Consider the following 22,324-nt stretch of genomic DNA (forward strand, 5'->3'; position numbering starts at 1 on the left):
GCCGCCATATTGGCTGTTGTCCTGTCTCCGGAGCGGCGGCGGCGGCGTTGGGGAGCAGCGCCTGAGGGGGCCCAGGATGACACGGAGGCGGAACAAGGCCGGTGTCGGCGGCGGTGTCGGTGTCGGGGTCCGGCGGGAGCGGGCGTCGGGGCCGCCCCCTCAGCAGCAGCAGCAGCAGCAGCAGCAGCAGCAGCAGGAGCCGCCGCCGCCGCCCCCGCCGCCTCCTCCTGAGGCATCGGAGCCTCCGAGCCTGGCGGGGGCCGAGGCTCCTGAGGCGGTGGGGCAGGAGGGAGGAGGAGGAGGAGGCGGTGTCGGTGTCCAGCCGGAGCCGGGCAAGGCCCCTCAGGTAGGGCGCCGTGCGGACCCCACCCCCTCCCCCTCGCCCGCCCACCCCGGCGGGGGTCGCCGGCTCACCTTGGCCCCCGGGGCTGAAGACGGAGAGGGCGGGAAACCGGGGCGGGGAAACCGGGCCGGTCCTCCCCGTCCGGCCCGGCCCTCCCCGTCCGGCCCGGTCCTCCCCGTCCGGGAAGGGCTCCCACTCCGTGCCGGGCGCTGGGCTGAGCCCCGAGGTGGAGTCCTGGCCGGGCCGGGGAGGACCGGGGGTCGACTCCCCTCTGTTCCCCGACGAGGAAACGGAGCCCACCCCGAGGCCCAAGGTCACCCAGCAGGGTCGGATTAGAACCCAGGGCCCCCGACGCCCGGGCCCGTGCCCTCTCCACCAGGCCACGCCGATTTTTACCGTCGTAAGCGCCCTGTCAGGGCCATCGGAGGGGCCGGGCAGGCCGCTTTTTGGAAGGGCAGTGAGAGTTGGGGGGAGACGTGAGAACCAGCTGGGGGTTGGAGGGGGCCGGGGCTTTTCCCCGCAGGTTTGCCCAAGAATTCACCCAGAACCGTAGGGACAAGTTGGCCACGGGCTCCAGGATGGCACGGGCTCCGAGATGCCACAGGCTTCACGATGCCAACGGGCTCCGCGATGCCACGGGCTCCGCGATGCCACAGGCCCCAGGTTGCCACGGGCCCCAGGTTGCCACGGGCTGGATGCAGTGGGTTAGAAATGCGTTCTGTTCTGCAGAAACCTCGCATCTTTCAGCAGGGGAGCTCCTGGTGCCTTTGATAGACGTTTTCAGAGCAAGGCCTCCGGCTGCCAATAGACAGGGCTGTGGCAGTCTCGTTTCGACAGTCTGGAAAGCTGTGTGTGGTAAAATGAGCCTTTCCCAGGACTCTGAGCCCAGTAAGCTTGTAAGAAATGCTGTTACTATTACTACTAAAGGAAACTGCAAGCCCCTCTTTAGAGATCCGGGAATCGGACGCGTCGCCCGTCTTCGATGAGATTTCCTCCCCGGAGGGGAGATGTTTGTGGGGGTCTCTTTGCAGGCAGCGTCGCCTCCTGACTCAGAGGGCGTTTGGGTGGGCTAAGAGAAAAGCGTTTCTGTTAGCAGAACCTCCTAGCTTTTATGTTGTACTCTCCCAAGCGCGTAGTACAGTGCTTTGAGCGCTTCATAAATACGATTGATTCAGGACTGAGAACCCACTGTCCCGTAGCCCACGTGGGGAGTAAATTGGGAATTTCAAGTCCCAGGGAGACCCGGGGGTGCAGAAAGGGAGTGCTTCGTCTCGCTCTGCTGCCGCTTGACTGTCAGGTCCCCCGATTAGACTGTAAGCCCGTCAATGGGCAGGGATTGTCTCTATCTGTTGCCTAATTGTACATTCCAAGCGCTTAGTACAGTGCTCTGCACAGAGTAAGTGCTCAATAAATACTATTGAATGAATGAAGGTCTAAGGTAGGAGGGGGTCTCCTCCCTGGACCCCACCATTTTCCCCCCTCTCGAAGGTAAGGCGAGTGTCACCTCTCGAGGAAAGGAGGAGGATGGCTTAAGAGTCGGTGCTTTCTGGAGGTGCTTGGCAGCCCCCAGCTGTGACCCCACTTCTCCCCCATTGGCATTTTCCAGAGGGGGTGCCAGTGATGCTGGTGGAGCTGGGCAGACTCCCTTAAGTAATGGCAGCGCTGGTGCCTGTGACTTCTACAGACTTGCCAGGCCTGCTTTCAAGGTACCCCCTCACCCTCGCCGGTCCGCCCGCGCTCTTCATCCCTGCTCCATCCATGCTGCCCGAGTTGCCTGGCTGGGCTTGTGGTTAAGATCGGAAAGGTACAGGTTCTCTCCTTGGCAGGCCAGGCCCTCGCACCCCTCTCCTCCTCCCCCACCCCACCGTCAATCCTTCCTCCCAGAGTCTCGTGGGTGGGGGAGAAGCAGAGCCACTCTCAGGATCTTTGGGGGTTGAGGGTGGGAATCCTCCAAGATCGTCTTGCATTGGGAACCCCCGTGAAAAACGCAATTCGGTTCTGTTGTCCAGAACGCTGTGCGTTTTACTCCCCAGGCTTTGGGCACCCTGGGCAGGGTCGAGAGGAGGACCGAGGGGACGTGCAGCAGGAATTTCAGATGGGGAAAGGGCCCTTAGCTCACCCCGCCTCCTTTTCCCCTCTGGCTTCCCAGCAGCCTTCCCTTCGGGGTACCCTCCCGCACTCGCTCTGCCCGGTCTCGTTCGAAATGACTCAAGAGGCCGCTTTTCCCACCTGTGGGTGAGACGTTTTTGCCGGGCTCCTCCATGATGATCAACCGACTCTTTGTTTGCTCAGCAGCGTCCTGTTAGCATTCTCTCTGCCCTCTCCTGGGGTGCTCAGTGATTCCCTTCTGTACTTGGGGTCTGCCCCCAAAGTAGGTCTATCAATGAATCAGCAGTGCTGATTGAGCACTTAGTCTGGGAAGAGCACTGTACTAAGCACTCAGTGTGGCTCAGCGGAAAGAGCACGGGCTTTGGAGTCAGAGGGCGTGAGTTCGAATCCCAGCTCTGCCACTTGTCAGCTGTGTGACTGTGGGCGAGTCACTTAACTTCTTTGGGCCTCAGTTACCTCATCTGCAAAATGGGGATTAAGACTGTGAGCCCCACGTGGGACAACCTGATTCCCCTGTGTCTCCCCCAGCACTTAGAACAGTGCTCTGCACATAGTAAGCGCTTAACAAATACCAACATTATTATTATTATTATTATCACTCGGGAGAGTCCAATAGAGTCTTTTCTCTATCCTCTCCTGTGGCACTCAGTGATTCCTCTCTGTACCTTGCCATCCGCCCCCAGAGTGGGTCATCAGTCAGTGGTATTTATTGAGAAGCAGTGTGGCTTAGTGGATAGAGCACAGGTCTGAGAGTCAGAAGGACCTGGGTTCTAATCCCAGCTCCGCCACATGCCTGCTGTGTGACCTTGGGCAAGTCACTTCACTTCTCTGGACCTCCGTTACCTCATCTGGAAAATAGGGATAAGAGTGTGAGGCCCATGTGGGACCGGGACTGGGTCCAACCTGATTAATTTGTATCTACCCCAGTGCTTAGGACAGCACTTGGCACATAGTGAGTGCTTAACAAGTACAGTAACTATCATTCTTATCATAGAGTGCTTCCTCTGTACAGAGCACTGGACTACGTGGTTGGGAGCGTCCAATAGTTAGTAGTCACGATTCCTAATCTCTAGGAGCTGAGTGTCGGGTGGGTGGGTGTGTGTGGGGGGTGTCAGATATTAAAATAAAATACAGATAGGATCCCAGCTCCCCTGTCATTATTTAGACAAGCACCCTGCAACCCTTCCTTAGAGTAAGCCAAAGAACTTTGCTCATGGGAGCTTAACCAGGCTAGATTGCAAACATTCTCATTTGTCTCTTTCTTCAGCCCAAGGCAGGGCCATCGTCTGTCTCTTCTTTTGCCAACGAGCTCTGAACCCGGACCAGGTCTTGGCTTCTTCCACTCTGTGCCCCCTGTCCTCCCCTCCGCTCTACCCTGCTAGGGCGGGCAGCTAGGGAGACACTCCACCTCCTGGAACAGACATGCCCATTTTCATGGATCAGTCGTATTTATTGAGCGCTTACTGCGTGCGGAGAGAACTGTACTAAGCACTTGGGAGAGTACAGTAAAACGGAAATGGTAGACATGTTCCCTGCCCACAGGGAGCTTACAGTCTGCCATTTCCCCTGTCATTTATTTCAATGTCTGTCTTCCCCCTTAAGCTGTTTGAGGGCAGGCATCTTGTCTTCCAATTTTACAGAGTTGTCCTGTCCCAAACACTCAGTGCAACGTTCTGCAAACAGTCAGCACTCAGTAAATGCCGTCGATTGACTTTCAGCAGAAGGGTTGAAAACCAGTCCCCCGTATGGTGGTTTGTGTATTTATTGAGCCCCTACTGTGGGCCACACACTGTATTAAGTGCTTGGGAAAGTGCAACAGAAGCCCAGGATGGGGGTCCCCTCTCACGAGGGGCTTCCACTGTCTTGGAGGAGGCAGGCCCACGTGAACGAATGAAAACGGCAGTTGTCGCCAGGAGGGATCATTGGTCCTCTTACTAGGTGCCAGGCGCTGTACGAAGTGTTGGCAAGAGCCACTTCTCTGCTGTGTGACCTTGGGTAAGTCATTTCACTTCTCTATGCCTCAGTTCCTTTCTCTGTAAAATGTAAAATTGCCCCATGTGGGACGGGGACTATGTCCAACCCGATTTGCTTGTATCCACTCCAGCGCTTAGTACAGTGCCTGGCACCCAGTAAGCGCTTATCAGATACCTAAATTATTATGAAGAGAAGACAGTCCTCAGTGTTCTTCTGAAGTGGGAGGTGGCCCGAACCCTGGTTCCCTCAGGGAAGCTCAAGCCTTGTATCTGTGCTTCCTGTTTTCCCTCTGGAGAAACTCTGGGCAGTGTCTTCCTTCCCCTCTTTTCCAGTGGAAATCGGAGTTTGGTTATGTCTCCCCATAGTGCATTTGTCTGGCTTTGCACAGGTAGGTTTGCACCTGCTTCCTGGCCTCCCCCCACCCCACCATCTCTTCAGGGACTTTCTCCCAGAACAAACCCGGTTCCTCCCCCCTCCGCCATTCATCGCCGGGCCAACGGAGGAGTCACGGGGAGGAAGCGGCTTCATTAGAGTTCAGTTGTACGTACTGAGCACTTACTGTGTGCAAAGCACTGTACTAAGCGCTTGAGAGAGTACAGTATGACAATAAACAGACACATTTCTTGCCTGCAACGAGTGTACAGTCTAGAGACGAGCTTACAGCTACAGTCCCGCGGGGCAGTGAGGGTGTGCGTCCACAGAGGGACTAGAGGCTGGAGAGCCGTCAGGCTGGGGAGCGGTCTGCGCCGAACTTCTGGGGTCCGTGAATCTCCCCAGGGCTCAGGTTTTCCCAAACCCGCCACAGCCTCCGCTGGGAAAGAGGAGCACCCCCCCCCCCCCCGCTAATGCCGACCTTCTCCGAGGCTGGATTCGGAGCCCGTTGCAGAGTAGGTAGGCTGCGCGGCAACGGACCTCCCTCGGCAGAACCCAGGAGAGCTGGGAGCTCATTAGGGAGCCGGTGTAGGGCGGAGAAGGACCCATCTGTGGAGTGGCCATGGGAGCCTCTTACTCGTCCCCTAACAGAGCGTCGGGAACAGAAGGGCTGCAGAGATGCGGGGTGGGGGCCACCGAAGAATAATTACAAAAATAATAATCGTGGCACTTGTTGAACACTTAATACGTGCCAAGCACTGGGGGAGATGCAAGACATTCAGGTGGAACACAGCCTGGCCTCCGGGAATCGAGAATTCTCCCGACCTTTTCCTCTTCTGGAGCCAGTGTTCCCTTAAATAGCTCCTTCCTCTTCCCCACTGTGGCCGATTATGATTCCGGAGAGACTACTGGTCCGGAGATGAGGGCCCTAGAAACCTTGGTTTCTAGGAGGATGCCAAGCACTGTGCTGGACCCTGGGGTAGTGGCAGGATATAGTCAGCTCAGACACTTCCACTTTCCCACATGAGGCTCGCAGTCTTAACTGTAGGGAGAGCTGGTCACTTAGCCCCATTTTACAGGTGGGGAAACTGAGGCCCAGAGCCATTAAGAACTTGCCTCAGGTCAATCAGTGGCATGTATTCTTTTTTTTAGGGTATTTGTTAAGCTCTTACTATATGCCTGGCACTATACTAAGTGCTGGGTAAATACAAGCTAATCAGGTTGGACACAGTACCTGTCCCACATGGAACTCAGTCTTAATCCCCATTTTACAGATGGGGTAACTGAGGCACAGAGAAGTGAATGACTTGCCAAGTCACGCAACAGACAGGTGGCGGAACCGGGATTAGAACACAGGTCCTTTGGGCTTTCAGGCCCGGGCTATGTCCTATAGGCCACGCCGCTTCTCATTTACTGAGTGCTTACTATGTGCAGGGCACTGTACTAAGTTTTTGAGAAAGCACAATGCAACAGACTTGGTAGACACATTCCGTGCCCACAGGGACCTTCCAGTCTCCAGGTCCCACAAAGTAGGCCAGTAGGGAAAGCTGGATCTAGGACCAGGGTTTCCTGGCTCCCAGCCCCAGGAACTTAACCCCCACCCCAGTCACTGTAGGAAATGCCTGGCCAGGTGGACTACAGCCGCTCCTCCCTTGAGCCGGGGAATGCCTAGCACCTTGGCACGCTTGCGGCCTCCGGCCGGCCAATACCACGGGCATTGGGCTCGGGGTGGAGTGCCGGGCCAAGTCCAGTCACTGTCGGTACCGGCCAAGACCGCGGTACCAGTCGGTGAGCCGCTTAAGCCCTCCGCTAGGCCGCTCCTGCAAACCGCAGGAGGGAAGAGGGTTGCCCCTCCTGCTTCTGGCTGCCGGGCCCTGGGCCGGCTCCCGAGAAATCATTGGGCGAGGCCAGTCGGGGTCCCGAAGGACTCTGTCTCCTTCTGCCCCCTCGTCTTAGCATCCGAGTGGGGCCGGCCCGGCCCGGCTTTACCAGCCGGCCGGATTCTCCCGTGAGCTTCTCCCGTGAGCTGTTGGCATTTCGGTTCCCAAGGATCTTCCTCCAGACTTGGCTGTGAACCAACTCCTCCTGGTCCAAAGGCCTGATGAACAGGGAACTTTGAAGTACCCCTCTCCCTGCTGCCCCCAGCACCCTGAGGGAAAATGCTACCTTGCCCACCCCACTGGGCAGAGACCCCAGCTGAGGGAGAGGGAGGTTGCTCATGAGACTTGGGTGGACTAGAAGCTGGCAGGGTGGAAGGCAGAGCTGGGGGAAGGGGGGCGGCAGAGGGGAGTAAAGTGGGCAGTGAGAGGGGGTGCTCTCGAAGAAGCATGGCGGCAGCATCTTCGGGGAGGTTCTCCACCTCCCGGACCACCCCCTGATGGCAAGGAGGAAGTCCCAAGGCAGGCAGCCAAGTAGGAATGGGTGAGGAACAGCGGTGCAGAGCGAGCAGCCAATTAGGCCCGAAAGGCGACCGTAGGGGTTCTGGTCTGTCGGTCAGTCAATTTGTGATATTTCCCAAGTACCCACGGTGGGCAGAGGATTGTACTGTAGCCTTGAGAGAGGACCATAGAGTTAGACGGCTCTATCCCTGCCCTCAAGGAGTTTGCACTCCACGCACAGCTGTCACTGGCCTCAGGCGGTGTCAAGTGGACTTATCCCCCACCCCCCAGTGACAGATCTGCTGTCCAGACTGGGGTCTGGCCTTCTGGGAGCGGGCATCCCCGTGGACGGACCCAGCGGGACTATAAAGGGGAGGACCTTTTCTCTAGGTGTGATAATGGGCCACGGGGCCACCGGCCTCCTGGGGCTCCCTCCAGGGTCAAGGTGTTCTCCCTCCAGGGTCAAGGTGTGCTCCGCTTTTGGGTTTCCCCACAGGAGCCTCTGTGATGTTGGATTGGTTCATCTTGGCCTCCTCTCCCATGGCCCCCCGTCCTTTTCCCTCTGCTTTTGCCAAGGGCAGCAGGGTCCCCCTGGAGACGCTTCCGGACACCCCTCCCCGGGGCACCCCGGGGGGAAATGGTTCCTCGAGCAACAACCAATCTCCTCCCCGCCCCCGGGCCCGCCAGCTGCTGGCAGTGGGAACAAAAACACCTTTCTCCCAGGGGGCTTCGACTTTCTCCCCGACCTCTGACCTTCTCTTCACCCTCCATCCCACGGGCACCATCTGCTCCTCTTAGGCGGCTCACGCCGTCTCCCATTGTTCCGGGGTCCCCCTGCCTGGCGCGGACAATGGGGGACCCCTCGCTGGCCTAGCTCTCCGCTCTTCACGGCTGTCACAACGGCTCAACGATTACGAGAGTCGTCGCCAGGTTTCCGTTCTAACTCTTCTTCCCCCTCCAAGGCCAGGGTCCACCCCCACCCCAGACTCCAGGTCCCTGCGTCAGGGGCTGTGTACCCTCCTCATCTCTGCTCTGGGCTCCCTGGGGTCGGGGGGCAGAGGGGAAGGGCCAAACCCCCTCCTTCCGTCATCTTCTTTTGGATCAAGGTGCCCCCAGGTGTGGTGTTTCTGTTATTATTGTGTTCTAAGTGTAGGGGCTCCTCTGGGTTCCTGGGGCTGGGCACCGGAGGTGAGGCAGCTGTTAGGCTCAGGGCCGAAGGCACCGCCGACTCCCAAGATGCTGTTGAGGCAGAGAGGGCCTCTCTTGGGCAACTTCTCAGCTCCGGTCATTTTGTCTGGCCTCCTGGCCCCACTGGCATTTCCATTAAACATGAAACCCTTCTGCAGCATGGGGGCTATGGGCCCTGGGCCATTGAGGGGTGACCTTGAGGCCGTTTCCTGGCCCCCCCCCCCCCCCAATTCTGAAGGTCCCTCTTGGACTCAGTCGGGGCCCCTAGAGAGAGCACTTGCCGCATACAGGGCCGTAGGCTGAGTGAGAGCTTGGGAGGATCAGGGTAGCCAGCAGACCTGTCCTCGGGGTGCTTCCAGTAGGGCATGCGGCGCGAGCCATTTGGGCCCCCGGCCCTCTACGATGTTGCCGCGTGGCTCCAGTGGCCCCGAGTCAGGATGGAGGGACTCTGGCCGACCTTGCCATCATCCTCACGCGGGTTTTATTGGGCAACATTCAGCGCCCCCCGGGCAGTGCTTGCCCGCCGCCCCGCACCTCTGGGGCGGAGGCGGCCGAGTTCGGCCAATGGAACCGTCCCGGTTTTAGCCGTCTGGGCAGGCAGGCAGGCAGGCGCTCGCTCCCACCTGCCCCGTCCCCCGACTGGTTTTTTCAGGTTTCGTGAGCCAGGAGTGATCTTGGGCCTCGAGGCCCGGCCCAGCCGCTTCTGCGGCACCGGACCCAACGCGGGTTTTCATCCAGGCGGAGCTGTAGACGAAACCCCTACCCAAGGATTCACACCTGCTTGCCTGCGATCTCCCATTCACACGCTCTCCCGCACGCATGCACACACCCATTCACGCACGCAGCGCTATCCCTGCCACCCTTTAGCGTCCAGGTAGAGTTCACGTTCCCTGTGGCTCGCTTGTCGGCTCGCTTGTCCCGAAACAGGGGCTTGGTGGGAGGTGAGGACGAGCGAATGATCCGCCTCTGGGAGCCACTTCCTGTCTGTGCTGAGAGGCCCTGGCCCTGGCCCTCGCCCTCAGCACCCCCTTCCCCCTCGCCTCCCCCCCACCACACACACCCACAGCATTATGCCTCCTATCCAGGTCCTCCCCACCACCAACCAGTCCGTTCAGACGTGCTGCTTGCTGTGCCACCGGGAGCGCAAGGACTGGGGAGGCCCCTCCCCCAACGGGCTGGTCTCCCCGAGCGAGAGGCTGCCACCCGACTTTGTGCCAACACTCGTGCAGAACCTGCTGGGAGAGATGCCTCTGTGGATCTGTCAGAGCTGCCGCAAGAGCGTGGAAGAAGAGGAGCGCAGGGCAGTTCAAGAGCAGGCGCTGGCGGTAAGTTCCCGGGCAGGCGATCTCGGGGGTGCCCGCGGTGGTCCCTCGGCTCCCTGTCGGTGACACTTTGGACCTTCCTGAACACTTGCCAGGTTGTGCGGGGGATCCCGAAGCCTTTTGTGGGAGGGAGTCATTCTCGGCAGGTTGGGGGTCCTGCAGTTAACCGCTGGGGACCACGTGGGAGAACCAGCCGGGAGCGGCAGCTCGGGGGACGGGTCACCAGGCCAAGGTCGAGTCGGTCCCGTAGCTACGGGGAAAGAAGCCAAGCCCTGTTGCAGGGATCGGGGAGCTATGGTGGGACCCGGCAGCCAGCTTTCCGGGAGAGGCGGCCTCCAAGGCCAGCAGGTGCCGGGCAGCTTGGGCAGGAGGGCTAGAGGCCTCGTCCCCCCGCAGCCCGGGGGCCAGGCCACTGCCCCAGGGATATGCAGGATTTCCTGCCTCTCTCTTGATCCCAAGCCCTGGAGAACAGCTACTTCTCTCCCTGCCCAGCTACCTCTCTGCCAGGGTTCCAGCCTCACGGGCGGGAGGAGATTGTGCGGGAGCAGCCCGGCCCACCCGGCCAGGAGGGGCGAGCCGGGGCCAGGCCTGAAGGTCCTGGGAGGTGGGCTCCTCCGCCCTCCTGGGGTGCCTCCTTGAAGTCTTAACCAGGTTAGGTGGGGCCCGACGGGAGCGGTGCCAAGGCGGGCTGTCGTCTCCCCGAGGGAGGCTGGGGGGATTCAGCTGTCTCTGACCTTCACTCCTGAATTCTCGGCCCTTTTTTCCTCCTCCCCCTCCAACTCTTCCCACCCCCTCCAGGTCTCATTATCACACACGTCCTGCAAATTCCAGTCATGTGGAAGCGGCTTGCACTCCTCCTCCTCCTCCTCTTCCTCCTCCTCTTCCTCCTCCTCGTCGTCTTCGTCCTCCTCCTCCTCCTCCTGCCATGGGAACTCAGGAGACTGGGATCCCAGCTCATTCCTGTCAGCACACAAACTCTCTGGCCTCTGGAACTCTCAGCACGCCCACGGCCCCCTCCAGGGCAGTTCACTAGGGAGCCCTCCGGCCCCCCCGGCAGGTGAGTCCCACACTGCAGACCCCCTCTGCTCTCTCCCTGGTGCACCGACGGTGGGCAGGGGGAGGAGGGGTGCGGTCGGCCCTACGGAATTCCTTCGCTCTCTTCCTGGTGCGTCGGAGGTCATTCGGCGAGGGGAGGGCCCGGTCAGCCCTGTGGCTCCCTCGAAATGAGCCTGCCACGAGCCAGTGGGAACAGGAGGTGTCGGGGGACCTGGAAGGGTTGGCCCGAGTCAGTGTTGGGGGTCTGGGGGGTTCAGCCCTGATGTCCTGCATGAGGGCCTGATTTTCCTTTCCCGCCTGGCAGGGCCTCCTCCAGGCTCCTCCCGACCCCAGAGAGCCAGGCCCGCTCAGCCTCGGAGTCCGAGACCCACCCTGCTGGGGGTCCGCGAGACCCGGGAGATGGCAGAGGAGAAACCGCCCTTTCCCTCTGACTCCTCCAGGTGACAGACACGCGAGCCTTCCCCTGGCTCCCGAGTGCGTCAGCCAGTCTCCCGCTCCTGGCCCGAAGACCTGCCCCTTCAGCCACACACTCCCCTCCCAGGCCGCTTCTGGCGGCGGAGCTGTGCCCGGCTCTCCTCTGCCTACCTCACTTGAGTTCTGCAAGACGCTGCCCAAGCAGTTCAAGAGCATGTGCAGACGGCCCACCCCTCCAGGTAGGTGACAAAAGCCCCCGGATGGATCCCCGCCACTTCCCGAGGGGCCCAGGCCGTGGCCACCATCCCGGCAGGTTTGGGAGTTTCTCTCTGTCTTTCTGTCTCTCCGTCTCCCCCTCCCCTCAGTCACTGAGCCTGACCCTCCCCTTGTTGGCCTTGCAAAGCCAGACCTGATCCTGATTTAGAGTTCCTTGTTGAAAGCACCCACACTTCGGGGGCCCAGTGGGGACAGGGGAGGGGGACAGGTTTCCAAGAGCAAACAGACCAGAAAGCCGCCATTCCGGGCCTTTCCGGCCCCGACTGAAAACCGAGGTCTCGGAGAGTTGGGAAGAACGAGGTTGGAGCCTAGCTCCTAGCTCCAAAGGCTGTGGGGCCATCTCCCCCTTGGCCCCCACGGAGTGGGCACCTCTGCCTCGGGCCACCTCCTCCTGACTTTGGGGTTTGAACCCCCTTCCTCCAGCTTGGCCACTGGCCTCTCCGGCCGAGGCCTCTGGGCCCGTGGTCCGTCGGGCCTCAGGCCGCCAAGAGGAGCGACACCGCTGGGCTCCTCTGTTGGCCTTCTCCGGCCCGGTCAAACCTGAAGGGGCGGCGACAGGGCCCCGGGGCTGGGAGCGGCTCTCCAGCGGCTCTGTCTCCCAGTGAGTCAGCCCCCCTTTTCCCTCCCCGCCCCCCCGCCACCCCAGCCTGGCTGCCCACGCTCAGCACAGCCCACCCGCCGAGCCGGCTGCCACACCCTGGCTCTGACCCCCAGGTGGCCTCTCCCCACTTGCCGGGTTGCCTCTGGAGGGTGCAGGGTGGAGGTTCGCCCCCTCCCCTCCTGCCGCCCCGTGGGTCCCTGGCAGCGCTACGTGGTCCCAGGGGAAGGGCCGAGGTGGCCCGGGTGGCTCACTTCCTCCCGCTTGGAGAGAGGCTCCCAGGTCGAGCCGGGATGGCCCCGGGGTAAAGGATGGAAAGCAGGCGCGTTCCATCCCTTCCCCGACGGCTGAAGGAAACGAGAGGGTCTCCCACCACGCTCGTGCCGGCCGCCGGAGTGGACGAGGGGAGACCCCATCTGGGCCAGGCGGCCTTGCGACGCGGCCCGGGAAAACGGACCCTGACAGCCCCGCACTCCCGTCTGCCCGCAGGCGAAGCCTTCCACTCCTCGGAACACCACCGGCACGCAGATCTCGCCGCCCCTCCCAACAGCCCCACCGGCCACCCCGCACCTCCAGCACCGCTGGCCCCCGCTCATCCTGGGCCCTTCGGCTCTCCACCCCACGGCCACCAGCCGCCCTCCGCCCCGGCGACACCCTTCCCCACGCCCGTCCCCGGCCCACACCCCGCGGCGCCCAAGGCGGCCGCCGAGTCCCCCACCGCCACAGCCGCCACTGCCGCCCCCCCCCACAGCCCGGCGTCATGTAAGAGCCCTCACCTGCCCTCCGCCAACGTGCCACCGCTTCTCAAGATGCCCCCACCGCTCTCAGGGTGCAACCACCCCTGCAACGGGCACTGCAGCGGGGCCCTGATCCCCCAGCCTGCACCCCACCAGCTCCCTGGCACCAACAGGTTAGTGGGACGCTGGCCGGGAGCGGGGAGCTGCTGGCTAGCTGGCAGATGGGGAGGCGGTCTCCGCAGGCCCCAAGACTCGGGCTACGCTAGGGGGTCAGCAGGGCAGGGGGTGGGAGTGGCATTCCCAGGGAGCCGAGCTTCCACGTGAGGGAGGACTGGGGAACGTTGCCGTAAGCGCAGAGTTGGGTTGCCTTGGGGGCTTTCCGGGGATTGGGGGAGAGCGGCCTCAGAGGGGGGAGGCATCACGGTAATCCCCCGAGTGGCCAGGGGAGCCTCCTTGACAGATACCGCCCTCGGGGTCTCCCCTCTCCAACACGTGGGTCCTCTAGTTCTGCCCTGGTCCTCACCCCCGCCCTCTGGAGCGCGGGGTCACGTTCCAGCTTGCGTCACCCTTGCCGGAGATGGGGCTCTGCTCTTTGTTTCCTGCTCAGGGGTGCGTGCTGTCTGTGCATGTGGGTGTCTGTGCATCTAGCCCAGTGCTGGAGAAGCGGCCTCGACCGAGACGCTTGACCAGGCAACCTCCCCTCTTGGCCAAGCCTTGGTCCCACCCTTGTCCCAGAGGACCTCAGAGAAGCTGTTTCCAGACTGCGGCTCTGACTCGGGGCCGGAGGAAGTGTCGGGGGGGCGGTTACTCTGGCATCCCCACGCCATGACGCCCCAGGGCCCGGGGTCTGCCCACTGACGCAGGGAGGAGCATGGCTGGGGAGATCCTGGGGGTCCTCTCTGCCCAGCTGAGGGGACCCGAAAGTCCCAGGGTTCCCCATTGACCGGACCCGCGGGGCCTCCCCTGCCGAGCCTCACCGGGCGCCTCCGCCTTCCCCCCACCAATGGCAGGGACCCCGGCTGCAAGGGCCACAAGTTTACAAACGGTACAGGCTGCCACCCGCCGCAGTCCTGCGAGGCGGACGAGGGGCTGGGAGAGGACGAGGACAGCAGCTCGGAGCGTAGCTCCTGCACCTCCTCGTCCACCAATCAGAAAGACGGGAAGTTCTGTGACTGCTGCTACTGTGAGTTCTTCGGCCACAACGCGGTGAGTGAGGGACTCGAGCCCGCGGCTGGGGGTGGTGGCGGGAGGCAGGAGGCCGGGGCCGGGCCCCGGCCCGCAGACCCGGGCTTCTCCGGCGGCCGGGAGCGGGGTGAGACGCCCCCACCCCCGCCTCCCCCAAAACGCGGGATCGGACTGGGCTCGGCCAAAAGGGCAGCCCGAGCGGGACCAGGCTTCCAAGCCTCAGGGCTCACGGGGCCGGCGTTCCACCTTCCAGCCCCCGGCGGCCCCGACGAGCCGGAACTACGCTGAGATCCGGGAGAAGCTGCGCTCTCGGCTGACCAAGCGGAAAGAGGAGCTGCCCCAGAAGGCGGGGCAGGTGGGCAGCGCCCCCGGGGAGCCGGCCGTGGACCATCGGGACGTGGACGAGCTCCTGGACTACATCAACAGCACCGAGCCCAAGCCCCTCAACAGCGCCAAGGCTGCCAAGCGGGCCCGGCACAAGCTGAAGAAGAAGGTGGGTCGGACTGTCAGGCTCTCCGGCTGCCCTGGGAACCCCCCTCCGCCCCCCTGCAAGCTCGGGGGCAGCGGGCGAGAAAGGAAAGCCCCCAGAGGTCCCGGGAGGGTGCCGGGCCCGGTGCCTGAGCAGAGGGTGGGAACTGAAAAAGAAACCTTGGGTCGGGTCTCAGATGTGGCTACCTAATTGGAGAGAGTTCCCAAGGATCTCCGAGGCCGGGGCCGCCCGAGATGGCTCGGAATCAGTCATTCAGGGCTGCCCTAGATGGCTAAGAAGCGGTCATTGCTCAGGGACGGTCTGGCCCCAGCGCCTTGTGGTAGAGAAGGGTTTATAGCCTGTTCCAAACCCCATTCTCATTGCCATGAGCTATGTCAGTGGGCAGGTTGTGCCCCCTCATCCCAAGAGTGCTGGAGCTAAAGAATCTCAAGCCTGGAGGCAGGCCCGGTTTGCCCGGTGGCGGCTCCCCACCCCAGCCAACGGGATCGGTGCCCTACCTTGGGAGGTGTGGGGGTGGTCCCTAGAAAAAGGACCTTTGTGTGGGATCCCGGTGAAGCTGGTGGGTTCCCGGAGGGGTGCTGCTCCCCGGCAAATCCCAGTCAATCGGTTCTACTTAGTGAGCACTTCCCGTGTGCAGAGAACTGTACTAAGCACTTGGGAGAGGATACTACAGCAGTTATGCAAGACTTGTGGGACCTCTCTGCAACACCATGGGGGCAAGCCTGCCCGGGCTCTCTGCCCTGGAGCTCCCTGGGAGGGTGGGGCTTTGGAGCCGCACCCTGGCTCCAGAGACCCAACCGTCTGTTCAGTCCTTGTGGCGGGAAGGGCGACCCTCCGGGTTGAATACTCCCCAGATTCAGTGTGGACTCCCGACCTCATCTTTCAGGCCTTCCCACTGTGGCCCCTTCCTTCCCGCTCCCCACCCCAAATGCCCTCCTCCTGCAGGCCCTCCTAGAATCCTTGGTTCCTACCTTTTCTCACTGCTGAAGCTCCAGCCTTCTCTCTTCCCCAACCTCCTCCCTTGCCACTCTCCCTTCAGCCACGGTGGACTCGGTCCCCTCACCTCAACTCCTCTCCCGAGCCAGGGGCCGCGAGTCACCCATCAAGCTGGGGAGATACTAGCTGATGGGCAAACAGGCCTGTTCTCCATCATCCTCCGCTCCTTTCTAGACCGATTGGTACTAGCCAAAGGAATCCCCTTTCTGGCTCTCAGGGAGCTGGCCAGGGCTTCCCACTCCCTGTGGGGCCTCTCACCCGCCAACATTTCCCTCCCACTCAGAAGCCCTCACACCCGACTGGTCCTCCCCCACTTTTCTGCCCTCCTCCATTCTGTCTGTTCAGCTTGTCCCTCGAAGGAGTGGAGGGCTGTGGCACATCCAGAGGCCAGGGAGAGGGGCTCACCCCCATCCTGTCCTTTGTCTTGCCTCACCGTGCCACCTGGCCTCTCCCCGGGGGGGGGGGGGGGGGGGGCTTTCCAGAATCGCTGCATTGAAACAAAATAGCGGAATTTTCTTTCGCGTCCAAGTTTTCCATTTCCGAACCTGCCCACTTTCCGCCGCCACCTGTATTTCGAATCTCAAGAATGGCTGAAATACTCCCGTGTCGGTGCATCTCGCCCCTCTCCCCCCAGCCAACCTGAGGCGATCGGATCTCTGACCCGTGGTCCCCGAGTATCTTGCAGTCTTGGTGGGGGAACATTAAGTGGAGTGCCAGCAGGATCAGTCAGTCAGTCGTATTTATTGAGCACTTACCGTGTGCGGAGCACTATAGTAAGTGCTTGGGAGAGTACAGTATAACAGACACATTCCCTTCCCACAACAAGCTTATAGTCTGAGGACCAGTGGGGCCTGAGCCCCTCGCATCCATTCCCTTTCACTAACTGTCCCGTTCACCCCTTCTCCTTGGTATAGAACGTGGGCTGCTGTAGTGCTCAGCCCAGAGTAAGCGCTCCACCAACGTCTCCTTTGTTTTCATTATCGGACCTCATCCCCCGAGCCGTCGGGGAGCAGGCTGCTCAGACTGACCATGTCCCCCTCTCTCCTGTTGTGCCGGCAGGAGAAGGAAAAAGCCCAGTTGGAGGCGGAGACCCAGCGCCAGACCGACCCCAGCACCCCCTCCACTGCCCCTGCCCCTGCCCCTGCACCAGCTCCCGCCCCCGCCCCCTCCGGCCCCGCGGCCGCCGAGCCCGCCGGGGAAAAGCTCCTGGAGTGGCCCCAGCTGGAGCTGGAACGGGTCAACAGCTTCCTGACGAGCCGCCTGCAGGAGATCAAGAACACCATCAAAGACTCCATCCGGGCCAGCTTCAGCGTCTACGACCTCAACCTGGACGTCAACGACTTCCCCAAGAAGGCGGCCGTCCTGGAGCAGAAGGCCCTGCTCTCCCACCTCAACGGCTCCTCTGACCTGCAGGAGATCGGGCTGGACCTGTCCCCCTTGACTCTGGGCCCCCCCGGCAAGAGCCCCCAGGCCCCGCCCTCGCCCGGTGAGCCGGGTCCGCCTCGGGGCGAGGGGGTGCCCCCCGCCGGGGAGAATGGGGTGGTGAGGCGGCTCAGTGCCGTACCCAGCCTTTCCCGCGTCATCTGGGTCCAGTCCCCCAAGGCGACCGACCCGGCCCCGGATGGGCTCGGCCCCAGGGAGGCGGCCCCGGCGGACCGGCCGGATGTTCCCGACATCGGGCCCGGAGGCGGGAGGCCCAGGAAGAACAAGAGGCCCAACGGGCAGGCCAGAAGAGGGGAGGCCAGCCCGCTGTCCGGGCAGCAGGCCAAGGTGGAGACCCCCAGCGGGGCCAAGGGGCAGGGGCCGGGCGCCAGGCAGCCGCCCAAGCCCAGCCTGGCCCCAGAGCTCCCCAGGGGCGGGTGCTGCCCGGAACCCGCTGAGGCGACCCGCGGCACCCGGCCGGGGCCCCCTTGGGCCTGCGGCCCCCCAAAGGCTGAGAAGGAGAAAGGCGGCTTGTGGAGACCCCGGAAGAATGAGGCCCGGGGGGAACCGGAGTCGACATCGCCGGCGGGTGCTGGGGACCGGGCCCCGGCCAGCTTGGCGCCGGTGACGGCTTTGCCCCCGACCAAGGGCAAGACCCGGAAGAGCCGCAGCAAGTCGGAGAAATCCGCCACCGCCATCGGTGAGTGATCTGGGGCCTGGCTCCCCCTCTCCCCCCCGCCCAAAACGGTCCGTGGGGCACCCCTACCGGTGGCCCGCATCTGCGGGCCAGGACCGGGCCCCCCCATGCCTTAGGACCGGCCAGAGGGGGCTCAGAGTGGTGAGGGGCCGGTGGGAGAGTCTGGCGGGGCCACGGGGGCGGGCCGGTCTCGTATGCTAAGTGGGCCTGGCGTGTGTTGGCAGACGACGTGTTCCTGCCCAAGGACGTGGACGGAGTGGAGATGGATGAGACAGATCGGGAGGTGGAGTACTTCAAGAGGTACGTGCCGGCAGCTGCACCCCCGCGGCTCCTGGTCCGGGCAACGGGCTAGCCCTGCTCTCCCCCTCGCCCCCCCCCCCCCCCCCCCCCAGCACGGGGGAGCTTTGGACCTGGGCCCTGCCCGGGGAGCTGACCACCCTTCGGGGGGCGGGCAGGGTAATGTGACTTCTTCGTCCCCCTGTGGTGTCCGCTGCCTGGAGGCCTGTGCAGGGTAATAATGATGGTATTTGTTAAGCCCTTACTGTGTGCCAAGCACTGTTCTAAGCGCTGGGTAAGCAGCCCAGTGCCAGCACCTGCTCCTTGGCTAGGATTGGGCGCTCTCAGGGTCAGAGTGGCCACTCCTTTGGACCCCCGGAGCTTAGAATCCAGACCCCTAGTCTGGGCCTGGATCTCGTTCTGCTGCCGCATTAGCCCCAGGACCGCCAGAGCCGGGTGAATCCTCTCCGAGTAGGTCACCTCTGTGCTCACGCTCTCCCCAGGCCTGAGTCCCCCTGAGGCCCTGTGTCATTTCCTGAACGGGCCTAGGGGGTACCCTCTGAGGGCCAAGCCCGAAGCATTCCCTGCTGCAGGCCCAGAACCCCCAACCTAGGGGCTTGCCTCATTCCCCTTCACCTCTGGGGCTGCACCAAGGGCGGGCCCTCCTTTTGCCCCGAGGAGGTCGGTCCCACCTGTCGGTCATCATCCAGGTGGCCACGGGGCCCCGGGGGGTCGGGACGGTCCCGTCCCGCGTCGGGCGGTCCGGTGAGCCGCGGAAGGCGCGCGGACTCTGACGTGGCATCGCCCCCGCTCCCGCTGCAGGTTCTGTCTGGACTCTGCCAAGCAGACGCGGCAGAAAGTGGCCGTCAACTGGACCAACTTCACCCTCAAGAAAACCACTTCCAGCGCAGCTCAGTGAGGTGGGGTGGGGTGGGGGGCGCCCGGGAGCGGGGCGGGCAGTGGGAAGGAGGCTCCTCCCTCCCCTCCTCCTCACCCCGTTCACTTGCCACTCTTCACCGGCCCCCTATTCTCCCCCCACCCCCAGGCCCTGGGCCTCCCCGGCCCCCTTCTCCAGCGCTGCCCGGGCCCGGGGAGGCATCTGACTCCGCGGACTCAGAAGGGTGGCGGACGGCATAGCCTTCTGGACCTCCTGTCCCCCGGGGTCTGGGTGGAGGGGGTTCCTCCTTTTGTCCACCTTCAAGTGCAAGCCCGGGGTCTCTCTCCCTCCCTCCGCTGTGAGCCCCCTCCCCCAACTCCCCCACTCTGGTCTGGGAGTCGGCAGGGGGGCAGAGAAAAAGCGAGCAGGGCCTCAGGGTGTCCGGGCTCCTCAAGGGACCCCTGTGACCTTAACCATTCGGGGCGGTGGCTCAGGCCCCTCCCTCTAGCCCAGCTGCCCCGATCCACCAGGTTTAGACTGTTTTTCTCCCCGTTTTGTCTTTTTTTACCGTGTTAGTTTTTGATAAGTGGAGGAGGCCTCCCCCGCCCCACCCCCCCGCCCCCGACAGACCTGAGAGCCGGGAGCTTTGGCCCCCCGTGTTGTACTCACACCGAACCTCCGCCAGGTGTGTAGAAGGACCATGCTGGACCCAATAAAGAACTTTTTAATTTTTTATTTTATTTAAAAAAAAAAAAATCCGTTGTTTCTTACCGGCTTCTCCCCTCCTGCCCGCCCCCTCTCCCTCGGCCTGCTAGAACCCTGAAGACCCATCGGCCGTTACCTTCCTCCCCTCCTTGGCTCCCGGGCCCATCCCGGGTACCCCGTCAGTCTGCGGGGACCTGCACTTGCAGGGTCAATCTAAGGCCTGTTCTCCAGTGCCTCCGCCTTTCCCTTCTGTCCATCCCTCCCTCCCTCCCTCCCTCCCACCGGCCTGCATTTTCTCCCTTTCTATCCTGACCCGGTGCCCTGCTCAAATTCCCCCGCCCCCTCCCACTCCCACCAAGGGCCAAGAGACCCTTGCGTGACAGAGCCGGTCCAGGGCCGACTGGAGACGAGGGGAGAGAAGTGGTAGCGGGCAGAGACGCCGGGCCCCCAGTTCCGCCTCTTCCAACGCCCCCCCGCGTCGCCGTGGGATAGCTGGAAAGGTGAAGGGTCCCGGGAAGACAACCTCCCCGCCACCCCCCCACCCCCAGGCACACACACATGCGTACAGGTGTCCACCCTGCAGCCCCAGCCAGGTTGGCTCGTCCACCCCGCCAACGGCAGCAGCAGCAGCTGCTGTCGGTCTGGGGCCGGGGAGCCGGGCTGGAGACCGGAGGGAGATTCCGATCCCGTCCCTTCCGGGGAAACGGACAGGACAATAGCGCTGTTGTTCAGCCTGGCTCGGGGCCGAGCCTCTCCGTGCCACTCCTCTGTCCGAGACCTCTGTGGCGGCACCCCGGGCCCCCGGGGGAGGCCCACGCGTGCCCAGGGGGTTGAGCATTGCTCCGCATTGCTCAGTGGCCTCGGAAGCTTGAGCGGGGCCCCGGCAGGTTGGCCCCGGGGCGGGGCCCGCATCCGCCCACACCCGCCTTCCCTCTCTCGGAAGAAGCCAGGTCCCCTCCTGGAGAGTAGGCGGCAGGGGCCCCCCCATCCTCCCCTCCCCCCTGAATGGGGCCTCTGCCTTCCAGCCCCTCTTGGCTGCTGGCCGGAGCCGCTGGCCTGGCAGAGCAGGGTCTGGATGCCCCCCGCCCTCACCCAAGGGCCGGGGTTTAGGCCTTTTCTCTTTCCAACTCCCTCCTTCCCCCGCCCCGGCTGCTGGTTCCTCTGTCCCCACTGGGTCACCAGTTGAGCTGGGCACTCTTCTGGACTGGCAGAGCCTCAGGCAGTCCTGGCACCGGGCCACCTGGCAGGCCCTTCCCTCCATGGGCCACCCTGGGCGGGGCAGCTATTGAGACTCACACGTGTTCGGGTAGCCCAGGCCATGATGGCTCTTCCGGGGACCTTAGAAGCCTCTGCTGATAACCAAGCTCTGGTCCCAAAAGGCTACCCACTTCTCCCTCCACCTTCTTCCCCATAGCCCAAGTGTGGTGCAGGGAGAGGGGGAAGTGAAGGGGAGCAGGAGATCCCAAGGTGGGCTACTGCTACTCCCCGATTTCCTTTTGCTCCCCCGCCTGTGAGCCTCCAGCCAGGGTCTCCCCTTCCCCTCTCCTTTCCTCCCTCCGAGGTCTCCCCCTCCCCTTTCTGCTGTCTGCCACCCTCAGCCAACTCGACTCTTCCTCCCCTGGGACCCTCCCAGCTGGCCTCCCCCGAAGCCAAGGGGGGAGGTACTAGGTTGCCCCATTCCTCTGCCTCACTTTCCCTTCCCAAAGCAAAGCTTCTGGCTCTGGGTGCTGCTGGGGGAGGGAGGGAAGGTCAGGACTACCGGGTTGCTTAAGAAGCAAGTCAAGGGGCGGCTAAATAAGACTCCTTCCAAGCCCCAGAGCATCCAGAGCAGTCCCGGCCCCCCTGACTAGAGGAAGGCGGCTAGCCCGGGGGGAGTGGAATCTGATTCTGTCAGGCCCAGGTCCCTCGGTGGGAGCCTGAGGTCAGCCCTGGATGCAGGGGACACGGGACTCTCGAACATTCCCTCGGTGGTACCGGCTCTTGAGGGTTTACGTTTCCCCTCCCTCCCCCCCCATCTCCACCGGCTTCCGGGTCGAACCTCGATATTCCACCCTGCACCTCCCACTTCCTCCTGCAATCCCGGGAGCAGAAACAGCAGCAGGTGTCTCCCGCCGGCCTGCCTGTTTCCATGGCGATGCTGAAGCGGGCAGGGGAGAACGGAGCGTTCCGGGTGCCTGTGGCAACCAGAGATGGGGAGCAGGAGCGGAGGGTGGTTGGGGGACAGACTCTCCCCTCCTCCCTAATGGCCATAGTAGGGAGAACGAATATTTGACGGGGACGGTTTCTATCAGGTCACCCCCATCCCTCCCTCCTTTGCCCACACTCCTCCCCCAGGCCAACCCAAACCCAGGTTTCTACTGAGCTGTAATGGAAACTAGACTCCCCCTACCCTCCCCACCCCCCGCCGTGTCAGAAAAGCCGATTTCTGGTGCTAACCACCGTCTGGACCGTTGACCCCCACGGCCGGGGGGTGGGGGGTCCTCACTGTACCGACCCGGCCCTTTTCTGTGGGGTTTTTTTTAATTATGATTTACTTTTGATACTGTGAAGGTCTTTCAATGAGAAAGATTAAAGGACATTTGGACACAGAGCTGTCTGTGTGGTGCTCTGTGGGGGCGGGGCCTTGGGGTGTTTGCATCTGGTGGGGTGGCCAGGCCTGGCATCTGCTCTTCTGCTGAGGGAGGGGCAGGGGGGCATCAACCAGTGGCATTTATTGAGCGCTTACCACGTGCAGAGCACTGGACTAAGCACTTGGGATAATACAACACGATTGATAGGCACGGTACTTGCCCACAAAGAGCTTGCGGTCTAGTGAAAGTAGTGCTTTTTTCCACTGGACCTACGACGGAGACTCAGCAGTAACAATTGTGAGATTCGTTCAGCACTGCCTGGGTGTTGAACACTGTACT

At 62.6% G+C, this 22,324-nt stretch overlaps 1 protein-coding gene across 2 annotated transcripts; it reads left to right on the forward strand.

The window, feature by feature from the left end:
• Window positions 1-22,003, forward strand: FAM193B (family with sequence similarity 193 member B). Of its 2 annotated transcripts, none has more exons than XM_029053130.2 (11): window positions 1-346; window positions 9,450-9,689; window positions 10,485-10,743; window positions 11,183-11,395; window positions 12,520-12,940; window positions 13,778-13,973; window positions 14,206-14,445; window positions 16,498-17,560; window positions 17,782-17,857; window positions 18,656-18,753; window positions 18,879-22,003. In XM_029053130.2, the coding sequence occupies exons 1-10, from the start codon at window positions 77-79 to the stop codon at window positions 18,750-18,752; spliced, it is 3,075 nt and encodes a 1,024-aa protein (XP_028908963.1). In that variant the 5' UTR covers window positions 1-76; the 3' UTR covers window position 18,753; window positions 18,879-22,003. The 2 variants fall into 2 exon arrangements, with proteins under 2 accessions (XP_028908963.1, XP_039766431.1); XM_039910497.1 differs by having other exon boundaries at window positions 18,656-18,748.
• The last annotated feature ends 321 nt before the right edge of the window (window positions 22,004-22,324 follow it).

The sequence above is a fragment of the Ornithorhynchus anatinus genome, chromosome X2, assembly GCF_004115215.2.
Source record: "Ornithorhynchus anatinus isolate Pmale09 chromosome X2, mOrnAna1.pri.v4, whole genome shotgun sequence".
Classification (NCBI taxonomy): Eukaryota; Metazoa; Chordata; class Mammalia; order Monotremata; family Ornithorhynchidae; genus Ornithorhynchus; species Ornithorhynchus anatinus.

Excerpts from the sequence above, each read along its gene's own strand:
- FAM193B (XM_039910497.1), top strand. The coding sequence starts at position 77 with ATGACACGGAGGCGGAACAAGGCCGGTGTCGGCGGCGGTGTCGGTGTC. Across the intron at positions 10,744-11,182 it reads CCCTCCGGCCCCCCCGGCAG|GTGACAGACACGCGAGCCTT; the intron begins GTGAGTCCCACA and ends TGACTCCTCCAG. Across the intron at positions 13,974-14,205 it reads AGTTCTTCGGCCACAACGCG|CCCCCGGCGGCCCCGACGAG; the intron begins GTGAGTGAGGGA and ends TCCACCTTCCAG.